The sequence below is a fragment of the Lissotriton helveticus genome, chromosome 8 (assembly GCF_964261635.1).
Source record: "Lissotriton helveticus chromosome 8, aLisHel1.1, whole genome shotgun sequence".
Taxonomy (NCBI): domain Eukaryota; kingdom Metazoa; phylum Chordata; class Amphibia; order Caudata; family Salamandridae; genus Lissotriton; species Lissotriton helveticus.
This window is the reverse complement of record NC_136069.1, coordinates 632246499-632259103: the sequence shown is the minus strand read 5'-3', so window position 1 is coordinate 632259103 and position 12605 is coordinate 632246499. Positions and strand designations below refer to the sequence as shown.

Here is a 12605-nt window from a genome sequence, read left to right as displayed (position 1 = left end):
ACTCATCCTATCAGGACAGCTGAACCTCATGGTTTGGAGGTTATCAGAGAACGCTGGAACATGCCAGGCATTTTGCAGCAAGCTACTTTTTACATTCATTAGGCCTGGTCAGTCGATACCCATAAGCGATACGCTTTGGCATGGAGGAGATGGATTGGCTGGTGAAACGAATGGTGTATGGATCCTTTGGAGTCAGAGTTGTATATGGTAGTGAACTCTTCACCTCAAATTGCTTACTCTGTTCTTACTTACAGGTCAGTAAACAATTTCCATTTTGCTATATCAGTGGAACATCATCCACTGAAATTTAAACCAGAAGGGGAACACCATTAGTGTGTGAGTTAATGAGGGGAATTAGACCATCCAATACCTTAAACCATGGTACACGGTTCTTTGGGATGTGAATGTGGTTCTAAAGTTTTTGGAGAGACGGCTGGATAATGAGGATATATCCTGCAAACAACTGTATACCAAACCAACAATGTTATTTTGTCCTGCATCAGGAAGAATCAATCAATCATGGCACTTGTAAAGCGCGCTACTCACCCGTAAGATGAGTGTCACGTTATGCAGATTGACTAACCTGGTTTGTTCAAATACAGCGGGAGCGATGTTGAAGCTAATTTCTCTCCTCCCTAGATGCGGTACCACAAGTGAATCTTTAGCTGTACTTCACTTGAGAGGACACCACCCAGGGAAGGGGAAAAAATGGAGAAATAAAATAGAAAAAAGGCTGGCAGCCATAAACCATCCACAAGGCTTGACAATAGGAGAGACACCACGCCTACGTCAGTGTACAGGTTCCTGTATGGAGACACAAAACACACAGGATTCACTCTCTGTCTCATATATAAGGCCACCTCTACTTGTCAATTCTTGAGAATTCAATTATGCTTACATGTCAAGGCTCCAGCTAGCATTCCAACACATCAGGGCAAAAGTAGGAAAAATAAAGTAAACAACATAAAATAGTAGGGAACTGCCCATGAACCCTAAACGGAAAAAGACTAACAGAGTCTCTGTGGATCACCCATAGTCAATGTAAAACGCTACTTATCTGAAGCGTAGTGTGTTCTCTGTAAGTGCAACTCGACCAAACCCCGGTCAGCTGCAAAGTTCCTTGTGAAGAAAACCCGGTCCGAGCTACTCAACAGCTCAAAGGGAAATCAAAAGAGTTCAGCGAAATCCAAAGTCAGGAAGTAGTGGAGAAAACAAAACAAAAGTACACTCCACACGCTAGTCCGCCACTAGCTTCAGTTCCAAGGAAAACGGAAAATTAAGCGAGGCAAAAGGGGAGCTGGATTCAAGTCATCCTCTCACCCTATAGTCATATCAAAACAGCGCGGCTCCCAGAGCGGCTCCCAGCGCGGTTCTCAGAGCGGGTCACAGCGCGGCTCACAGAGCGGCTCCCAGCGCGGCTCCCAGCGCGACGCTCAAAAGGTCAACAGTTTGCCGACCCACTGCAGATCCAAAGGAGCAGGATCTCTCGAAGCAAGGAAAAAGCGCCCAACAAGGTTCCAAGTACAGAATAGTGGCTAAACACAGGTGACAAGCACCGAGGGCTTCCACACAGACATGGATATAGATGTTGTGAAAGACAGAGCAGAAGAAAGGGAAAACAGACTAGCCACCAAGCATTCTGGGACCTGTAGTTTCCCCATAGGCGCCTAAGTTGTGACAATGAGGACCTCCGTCTTGTCCGAGTTCAGTTTCAGACGGCTGTTCTTCATCCATTCGGCGAAGGCTTTCATTCCTTCGTGTAGGTTGGTTTTGGTGGTGCGAGGGTCTTTGATGAGGGAGAGGATCAGCTGTGTGTCGTCGAAATAGGAGATAATGTTGAGGTCGTGCCGTCTGGCGATGCGGGCAAACAGGGCCATGTAGATGTTGAACAGTGTTGGGCTTAAGGATGATCCTTGGGGTACGCCGCAGATGATCTTGGAGGCTTCGGATCAGAAGGGGGGAGGTGGACGCTTTGTGTTCTGTCGGAGAGGAAGGAGGAGGTCCAGTCCAGTGCTTTGCCTCGGACTCCTGCGTCGTGGAGGGGATGCGTAGGGTGCGGTGCCAGACCGTGTCGAAAGCAGCTGAGAGGTCCAGGAGGATGAGGGCTGCTGTCTCACCGTTGTTCAGCAGGGCCCTGATGTCATTGGTGGTGGCGATAAGGGCCGTTTCGGTGCTGTAGTTGCTGCGGAACCCGGACTGGGACGGTTCCAGGATGTTGTTCTCCTCGAGGTAGTGGGTCAGATATTCGTGTCCTCAGAATATCAAGTAGAACATTCATTCCAAATGATGTTTCTTTTTCAATTTCTAAACACATTAAGACCAATTCAAGACATACGTCCTACCTGTCTTTTCCTAAAAACCATAGAATGTGTTGTGCAATATTTGAAGGGTTATGAAGCAACTACTAGAGAATTAAAACAAGACCCGCTTGTTCAATTATGGATTGCTTTACAAAAACCACACAAGCTGGTCTTGTCTGCTACTTTTGCCAGGTAGGTACACTGCTTTTTGCCTGAAGCCGGCATTGATGCTTCCAATTTTGGGGTTCATTCAGAAAGAGGGGCTATGGCTTTTAATTCGTATGCTCTGGGTTCTTGACTGGAGTATATTATGAAGACAGCCGAATGGTCGTCTGTGCATACATATTAACATTTTAGAAATTGAAATTCAGGAGAATGTATTGCTCCCATTGACTTCTATTGAAGTGGAGTCAAAATCATGTGGGGGGCATCCAAAATAAATTTATTTTTGGCCTGAAAATTCAGGAGTCTCTCGCCTGAATCTGGTCTATTGCATACCTGCCAACATTTTAGGACACAGACGTGGGAAATTTAAAATAAAAAAAATCGGGAAGAGTGAAAATTCCCCATTGACTTCTATTGTAGAAAATGCAATTTCAGGCAGGAGACAGCTAAAATAAAGCCATTTTTGGCTTGAAAAATCGGTAGTCTCCTGCCTGAATCGGGTCTATTGGCATGTATGCTATTGACATGTATGTCTACCTTTAAAATCTTCTATCATTAACTAATTGTTGATGTTCTTTTGTTGTAGTGGGGCTGCTTTAAGCAAGCATAATTGGAGCCTCCGGTCCTGACCTTGAATCAGCGGTAGAAGTGGGCGGGGACGGAAGGGCACGGCGTGCCCCTACTTCTAAAAATAATTTCAGCCCGTTCCCCTACTTCTTTCTTTGAAAAAAGCATCCTACTAAAAACGATAACTTTTTTTCAGCTTCCAGGGGCTGCTCGCACTTCTCTGTTGAACTCCAGAGGCTGCAGCAGCCCCTCCCTGAGCTTACAGGCTGATGGCAGGCCCATTGTCATTCCGATTGAGGCTGATTGTCCCCTCTGGAATGACAATGCGCCGCCCTCTGCCTGCCTTTAGCATATGCCAGTGAGATCTGCATGAGGTGTGAAAAAGAGAACTGGGTTTTCCTTTAAACTGCCAGACCCCTTTACATGGAGGACAACGTGATCTTAAGCCCTCCTCTGCGATCCTGTGGCCTTTAGGGTGTGAGGCCAGGGCCGGACTGGGAACCAAAACCGGCACTGGCAAAGTGCTCGGCCGGCCCCCCCTCCCCACTTGGGGGGGTTGGAGGTGCCGCCGAGCGCTTTGCTAGGGCCGGTTTTCGGCCGATTTTGTTGCAGGGCCGATTTTGCAGCTATGCTGCAAAAACGGCCATCTAACAAAATCGGCCCCCTGGAGCTCAAAACCGGCCCCACCCTTGCGGCGCACCGGGGGATTGCCCGGTGCCCGCTATGGCCAGTCCGGGCCTGTGTGAGGCTCTGCTCAGGGGAGAAGCCAGAAAATCAAAATGCCCCGAACTTTGAACTACACTTATAATGGCAAGCAGCACATGATGAGAGTGTGATTTGCACTCCCTAAAAGAGCGGCCTTCACTGCTCCATCCAACCAAGTGAGTAGTCAGAAAATTAGAATGCCCCACCATTTTGCAGTAAACCTCTGATGCACACCAAGCACAATAAGTAAATGTGCCCATCCTCCACTAGAAGAAGTGACAGGGACAGGAGAAGTGACGGGACAGGAGAAGGAGAAGTGAAGTGAAGGGACAGGAGAAGGAGAAATGAAGTGAAGGGACAGGAGAAGGAGAAGTGACGGGGACAGGAGAAGGAGAAGTGACGGGGGCAGGAGCAGTGAACGGGGCAGAAGGGACAGGAGAAGTGAAGGGACAGGAGAAGTGAAGGGACAGTAAAAGTGAAGGGACAGTAAAAGTGAAGGGACAGGAGACGGAGAAGTAACGGGACAGGAGAAGTGATGGAGAAGTGACAGGACAGGAGAAGTGACGTGACAGGAAAAGTGACGGGGCAGGAGAAGTGACGGGGGCAGGAGAAGTGATGGGGACAGGAGAAGTGACGGGGACAGGAAAAGTGAAGGGACAGGAGAAGGAGAAGTGACGGGACAGGAGACGGAGAAGTGACGGGACAGGAGAAGTGACGGGACAGGAGAAGTGACCAGACAGGAAAAGTGACGGGACAGGAGAAGTGACGGGGACAGGAGAAGTGAAGGGACAGGAGAAGTGAAGGGACAGGAGAAGTGAAGGGACAGGAGAAGTGAAGGAACAGGAGAAGGAGAAGTGACGGGACAGGAGAAGGAGAATTGTTGGGACAGGAGAAGGAGAAGTGACGGGGACAGGAGAAGTGAAGGGACAGGAGAAGTGTAGGAACAGGAGAAGGAGAAGTGACGGGACAGGAGAAGGAGAAGTGACGGGACAGGAGAAGGAGAAGTGAAGGGACAGGAGAAGGAGAAGTGAAGGGACCAGGAGAAGTGACAGGACAGGAGAAGTGACAGGACAGGAGAAGTGACGGGACAGGAGAAGTGACGGGACAGGAGAAGTGACGGGACAGGAGAAGGAGAAGTGATGGGACAGGAGAAGTGAAGGGACAGGAGAAGTGAAGGGACAGGAGAATGAGAAGTGAAGGGGACAGGAGAAGTGAAGGGGACAGGAGAAGTGACGGGGACAGGAGAAGTGACGGGGCAGGAGAAGTGACGGGGCAGGAGAAGTGACGGGGGAGGAGAAGTGACGGGGCAGGAGCGGTGACGGGGGCAGGAGCGGTGACGGGGGCAGGAGAAGGGAAGGTGCAGGACTGTTCCCATCGGGTGCAGAATCTAGTCTGATTTGCATATGGCTGGGTCCAAACTGGAATGGCATGGTGAGCAAAGAAACAATAGATTTAGGCCCAGATCTCTGTACTGGGGTGAATGTATGATATTGTTCTGCATTCAGTTTTTCTTTTTGATATATTATGGTTGAGCAGCTAGCTGGCGACATGAAAATGAAGGAGCCTTTGTGGGTTTCCGTGAGTCTAGATTCTCCTGAAGAGTTCCTTTCTCTTCTGAGCCCTGCTTAACACATGTGTACAGGAGGAGCCCTGTATTCATGACCTCAATATTTGAGACAAAAAATAATCATGGATTTCTGAACATTGAGTAAAAGCAGTAAGGTAAAATGTTGTTCCTGGTTATATTTCACACGCTTTACATAAACCTGTATTCCCTAAGAGTGTTTGCTTTTTCCTGAATTAAACCTCAAACATGTTTATCCATTGTTTTAATTAAATAACGTTATAAGCTGTAACTGGGCAGTGAAATGCTAAACGTACTAAAAATTGGTATGTTTTGCTATTTCTAGCCACGCCCCTGACTCCGCCCACTGATTCAATCTTCGGTTATTCCCGTCCTATGATTCTCCACCCACAGTTCCCCTACTTTTTTTCCCCCACTTCGACCACTGCCTTGAATACAAAACATTCTAGCTCACGTTTTAAGATTTTTCAGTTTTTATGAAGGACGTAAAGCCGATGCACAGAGGCAACAGTGAGATAAAGGCGTTCTACATGAGAGACTGCATAGTTATCCACAAACCACACAGTGTTCAGAAGTAGCAATTGCCATGCTGTATGGATTGGTCTGCGGACTACCTCAGGGTGGACTTTAATTCAACTGAGTTCTTCTTCTAGAATTAGCAATTGGATTTGAAATATTTTAAAGCCTCAGGTAGAACATATTTTATTCTGGTCTACTTGACCTTAACAAAATAGAAACTCTCCCTTTGGATAGTTTGGAAATTTTAGACTGGGCTACTTTTGCGCAAGTTCTCTGTCCCTACTTCTATGCCTGGTTTCAGGTGAGTCCTTCCTGAGGAAAAGCCTGCGGAAGACCGTATCGCTCAACTGGGAAACTCTGCCTCTATTTGTAGAAACAGAGAAAGGACAATGTTTTTCAGTCGGGTGTGCTTTACCATGTCAGCCATTTCTGACTGGGGTAGTCCTAAATTTATTTTTAAGATAGTTAGCCATATACATAGAATATTTCAAAAGAATAAAAATTAATTATAACTTAACTAAATTCATTTTTAAATGTTTAGCTATCGTGAGACGTATTAATCACATTTTTAAGTGTCAATATTTTTTGTAGGGATGAATCACCTGTCATATTATGTACTGTGTTTGCAATTCATTATAACCTTGTGCTCGGTAAAACATCTCAGTTTTGTATTCAGAAATGACATTCTGGAAAGCAGTAAAACACCACCATTTAAGATGGCATCCAGCTTAAACCTCTTGGACCCCGATCAGTGGAAGCTGTCGTGTTAGTCTTTCCTCTATGTCTATCTTCGTGTCCCCCGACGTGTTGAGCGCGCGCCTTGCGCACCTTTTCCCTATGTTGTTATCGGCGCTGTATACTGAGCACTGTGGCGAATGTGAGCCGGTGGGCAGAGGCGAGGCAGCAACTGGACCGTGCTACCACCGGACTGTCTTGCCAGAAATCTGCCATTGTCTGTTGTGGAGCGGCTCTGGGTCCGCTTTGGGAACTGATTTGCCCCTCTGCCCCTGACCGTAGGCTTCGGATACACTGTGTGTGCGTACGAGGAACCGCACCGGGCGGACCCCCCCACCCAGCGCCAACCTGAACCCCTCCGCCCCCTCCTCCGGGAGCCTGGCCCTTACCCGGCCGCCGCGCCGGGGCCCTGGTGGTGGAGGGCGAAGGTCCAGGGGGGGACGTTGTAAAGCCGAAGGACCATTGCCTGACACCAGGGGGGCGACGGGGGAGCTGCAGGGGGCTCCGCCCGTCCCCTCGGAGGAGGAAGAAGTTGAGGGGCCCCCGGGAGACATGAAAATGAACATTGAGAACTTCGAGGCGCTGAGGGAATGGCTTACCAGTACTCTGGAACCGATGTAAGTAAAGGATGGGGGTGGTGGTGGTCGCTGGCTGTCTTGTTGGAAAGGCTCGTTCCACTTGTGGTTATTTGGCAGTGCGGGGTTGATTTCTCTTAATGAAGGCAGACACAGTCCTGTTTAGTACAATACTACCCTCACTGACACTCTGGTATGTGCTACACCTGATCAGAGGATCGAGATTGTCAGGCGGCATAAACGTACCCAAACTCGTTAATCGTAATGAGATGTGTTTTACTATATTTTATGCTGTGACCGATGTTGGACGTTTTGCCTGTCTAGCCAGCAGGTATACTTACTGCAACACACTATGTGTAACTTTCTTGAGTGATTGCTTAGTTGCCTAATTGGTGGTTCGTCCTGTCACTATCTAGCCAGTTAAGATGCACATAACTGATGATACCTTCGCATAAAAAACGGGATGCTGCGAAAATGTGTCGGAATAAATGCTGTGATGTTTGCAGATTACTTTACATTTTAGGATAGGATATACATTTATAAAGCGCACGAATGCAACAACGTCTTGGCGCTAGCGTAAGTGAGGGAATATTACATAGATGTCAGACTATACTTGTGAGAACAGCAGAGTTTTTAAATACTTCCTAAAAGCTCGATGATTGGGCTGCAGTTGCATGGCCGGTGGCAGTTTATTCCACAGCTTAGCTGCACGATGGGAAAATGTTTTTCCACCCCATCTCACTCGCCATGGAACCTGGCAGCAGTATCCTCCGGTTATTTAGCCAATTAGATGATTAACTGGGAGTCATCCACGTAGGATACCATTGCGAAGCCGTGTTTCCTGACCAGTCTAGCCAGGGGGGGTGACGTAGATATTAAAAAGCGTCGGCGAAAGCGCTGATAGGGAGACTGAAACTCTCTGATTGCAGTCCCTCCCAATACAGTTTTTGTTATCGTCCTTCCAAAAATGATGCAAGGAGAGCCAAGGCTGAGCCCCCAGTACCAATGTCCTGCAACCGTTGGACTAGCACCGAATGATTTACAGTGTCGAAAGCTGCCGACCAATCTAACAAGACGAGAATCGCCTTACCCCCTCTGTCAACAGTCTTCCGAATCTCTTCAGTTGCTACTGTAAGGGCAGTTTCTGTGGAATGATGGGATCTAAAACCGCGTTGAGTCGGGTCCAGCAGATTATTAGTAGCCAGGTACTCTGTTAGAGTGTTATTAAATGTTTTCTCCAGCACTTTGGCTGCCATGGGAAGGCCTGCTATAGGGCGATAGTTCTTAAGGATCCAAAGTAGATTTCTTCAGAATAGGTCTAATTATCGCTTTCTTCCAGGCAGTGGGATACTTCCTTGACTCAAGCACCTGATTAATTAGAGGTGTTAGTTGACCTACAATTTTACTAGCCCCTAAATGGATAATTATAGGGGGACAAGGGTCAGTAGGAGAGCCTGATTTTATCGAACCTAGTATGTTCAAGATCTCCTCATTGGTGGCTGCAGGGAAACTGACTAGGCTAGAGTGTACTGGTTCTGCCTCAGTGTATAATTCCTCATCCATATCTATATGACTCTTCTGAAGGTCGTCATAGATAAGGTGAACTTTATTTTATTTTTCGATCTTATGTTATCAACTGAACTGAAAAAGCTTTCAGAGGTACTACTGAGAGGGACTTATGCTCCCCCTATACGTTGGTGACCTCAAGTACATTATTTGATTGGACAGAACATGTATACTCCACCCCCCCCTCTCCAAAGGGTTGCTTGAATTCAGATCCCCAGGATATTGCGGTATAGGTTTGTAAATTTTGCTGCTCTGTTGTAGCACTATTTATTTAACATTTTTTTCTTTTTACTTGTGATTATTACTTTTCAGCCTCAAATCAACGAAAACTAGTTTAACAGAGTATTCCACTTTGAAATGGGCTTGTTTAAAGTGCCTGTGAGTGTTTGTCTGCTATATTCTCTTTTGTGTTAACATTCTGGATCATAGGTTAAGCCAAGCACAATAGCACAGGGTTGCTAGTCATGCTGCTTTCTGTGGCGTTTTGCTGACTTTGAGCTAGCGGTTCCAAGCCCCAGAGCTGTCTGCTGTAGGAGACCATGTTCTGAAATGTAACCAGATTGGTTGAGGAAAATCGTAATTGCTTAGCGAAAGTCATTGTCAAAGCAAGTTGGTACGGCTCTTGTCTAAAACATGCATGAAGAGTTACACAAAATACAGTCTCAAATGCACAGATAGATCATAACACAGGCCACCATCCATTTTAATGAATCCCAGCTAACATAAAAGTTTGCAGTCCACAGGGGGGAGGACAGATTGTTGTGCATGAGATGACCACTAGATTTCTTGCATCAGAGGAGCATGTGTAGTTCAGGGTCGCAGGGTGATGACAATTATTGCACAAGAAGACGTATAACGGGGGGCTGTGTTGCTGTGACCCAGGCCATGTGTGACACCTTTAGCTAGTTTGAGGTTTTTGTGCCAGCAACATTTAGCATACTGGGATTTTTAAGCCTGGGCTTATTACTGTAAAGAGAGATATGAGTCCTCAAAATGCAAATTTCTAATGGCAAAAAAAAAACAAGTGTCTGAAGTTGTCACAAATGACGTGTCAAATACAAACATGCCCACAAAGCATGTGGCATGTGCCTGCCACTAAACAGGTACACCCATGGCCGAATAGACGAAAATAAAAAAAGATGTATTTTCTCCTCCATAATAATTTGAAATGTGTTTTTCTGAAAATATACATTCCTGTCTGAACAAAAATGTGTCTTTAAAATAACTTCCACTGCTTGCTGCTCCCTTCATATCACCCCTCCTTTACTCTTCGTCTCCAGTCATCGGTTCTTTGTTGTTGCTAGTTGAACTTGGGCTCCTTTTTGTTTTGTGCTTTTCATCTCAGTTTTTGCTGTCCTTCTCAAAAACAGAGGTTATTACATAGATTTCTTGTATTGTGCATCCCAAAATGTCGAAAGTGCTCGATTAATATACTGAGTTCCTGGGTGTTTTTAAGTCACAGAATATGTAGGATATTTAAATTGACTTCTTGTCAGTAGTCCATCTTCTGTTTCACTTGCTGTTTTGCCCTCAGTTCTTTTGGCTCTGACTCCACATGTGTACAGTGCACTGCCCTACTCTTCCTGGTTTTGTTTATGGATTCTTGGCCAAGATCACACATTGTCTCAGCGGCTTCACTCTAGCCTTTTTTAGACACATGTTCTAATGCTTGCTTCCAGTCTCTCAGTCACACCCTAGGGATTCCATCCTTGAGCTTTGCTCAAGCATTTCATTGACTGCTAAGCTTCAGCCACAAAAGAAAAAAGCATATACAACATTTTCTGACAGCCAATCGAGTAACCTGAGCCCCAACCTCAAAGCAGTTAGTCACCAGCGGTAAGTGCAATTTAGAAAACCAGACTCCAGGGAGAAATCAGCACTCATGGTTCCATGAGTGACTAATCCACTTAATTATTGAATTTACATTTTGGATTGTTATTCGGTATGATATCTTACTTCCCATTTAGTCCCTCACTATGCAACTTCCTCGGCTTCTGCAGAGAGGCTCCTGCATTCTCTGCTTGCAGTGACTGGGTTCTGTGAGACTCCTACAAGAGGTTCAGATTTGTGAATCCTTCCAGCTGCTTCAGATAGACTGAAATAGGCACCTAGCCCCATTTTATGGTCCCAAAAGCCTATCTAACAGAGCGTGAGGGGCATTGATAAACATTTTTGTACTGATTGTGCATTACTGATATACAGTGGCGAGGCGAGGGTTTCCGGGAGGTGGGCTTGGTCAGGACACGGAGCGACGCCATCTTGTGTATGGAGCGTTGCAGTGCTCCCTAACTGATCAGGAGGATTCTTTCTCGGGTATATTGGTGATTGCAGTACAACCATGCAATTACTAGCTACTGAGAGGGAATTGTGGTGAGTTCGGCTGTCTTCGAATCGCTAAGCCTGTTTGGGGGTGTTAAAAGTTAAATCGGCTGTACTGAATGGTATATTCCGGTACACAAGGTAACTTGCTGCTATAATTTTTAACAACTGGATTTTTCTGCTAAATTGAATACAATTGAATGTTTTTAAACTAATTTTTAAGTGGTTTTTACAATCTTTTCTGCATTCTTTTTCGCAATATCCACTGAGATATCAAACTTCAAGCGGCAACTCAGCCTGTCCAACGTGTTTGGCTTGATTGGGAAAAACTGATACACGATAGCGAGGCAAGGGTTTCCAGGATGTGGGCTTGGTCGTGACATGTAGCGACGCCATCTTGTCTGGTGTGGTCTAGTGCTCCGTAACTGAGCAGGAGTCTTTTGTGGATACATAGATGGCTGCTGCCAAAATAAATGCGCCAAAAGTACCCATAAGTCCGGCTTGTCTGTCCCCGTCTGAGTCCCGACACCGGCCAGCCATTATTCTGGTTTTGCTGTGGAAGGTGGGTCAATTAGTATCTACACGACAGTGGAACTAGAGGGTATGAGAAGGCGGAAACTAAGGGATGCAGTCCCTTTTTCGTAGATTGTGTTGACAGTATCTCATGTGGCAGCTGTAAACATAGCGTTTACCCCTTGAACCATCAGGTCAATTACAGGGCAAAATCCAGAGAGAGTCGAATAGAATTGAAGGCGGCGCTGATTAAAGTTCACTCTTTGCACAAGCACACTCTAGATATTTATGACTTTTTAAAAAAAAAAAAGGATTCTGGACGCGTTATTTATGGCAGAAACTTGGATGAGGGAGGACTCCAGTACTAATTTTCAGTTAGCCATGCCTGAGACCTATATATATGCACATTTCAGATAGGGTGGAAGTAGAGGAGGCGGGGTAGCAATTGTTTAGATTTATAACTGCAAAACCTTTAACATTGATGGGCTGATAGGAGCAGAAGCATTTGGCATTAGCAAACCATGTGCAGCAAAATGGTTTGGAATGTGTTCTTTGGTGACCTATCCATAATTTTTCAACTGTCATGGGTAAGAAGCCCTGTATTGGTGTGTTTTGTGAGAGGTGTTTATATAGCACAAACCAATATTTCAATATTTTATTGGTACTTCCGTCATGATGTGATGGTTAAAGAAAGTCACGAATTATCCCCTCATGATGATGAACAAATTGTGAGCAAGAATACAGAGGTGTGCTGCTAACATCCACACCTGTGCACTTTCTTAACAACCCTCCTATCGCCCCACCTGCACTGTGTGTGTGTGTGGCTCTGTGTGTGTGTGTGTGGCTGTGTGTGTGTGGCTGTGTGTGTGTGGCTGTGTGTGGCTGTGTGTGTGTGGCTGTGTGTGTGTGGCTCTGTGTGTGTGTGTGGCTCTGTGTGTGTGTGTGGCTCTGTGTGTGTGGCTCTGTGTGTGTGGCTCTGTGTGTGTGGCTCTGTGTGTGTGGCTCTGTGTGTGTGGCTCTGTGTGTGTGGCTCTGTGTGTGTGGCTCTGTGTGTGT

At 46.2% G+C, this 12605-nt stretch overlaps 1 protein-coding gene across 8 annotated transcripts in view; it reads left to right on the top strand.

Annotated features, from left to right (window-relative positions):
- Positions 1-6612: 6612 nt before the first annotated feature.
- RBM26 (RNA binding motif protein 26) overlaps positions 6613-12605 on the top strand; it is an 812370-nt gene continuing 806377 nt past the window's right edge. For 5 of the 8 annotated variants that reach the window (XR_013599856.1, XM_078657489.1, XM_078657490.1 and 2 more), the window contains exon 1: positions 6632-7193. Coding sequence is in view for 6 of the 8 variants with exons in the window: in XM_078657489.1 (XP_078513615.1) it covers positions 7129-7193 (65 nt within the window). In the remaining 2 variants the exon portion in view is untranslated. Of the gene's footprint in view, positions 7194-12605 lie in introns of all 8 variants that reach the window. The other 3 variants (XM_078657487.1, XM_078657485.1, XR_013599857.1) reach the window with 2 other exon arrangements.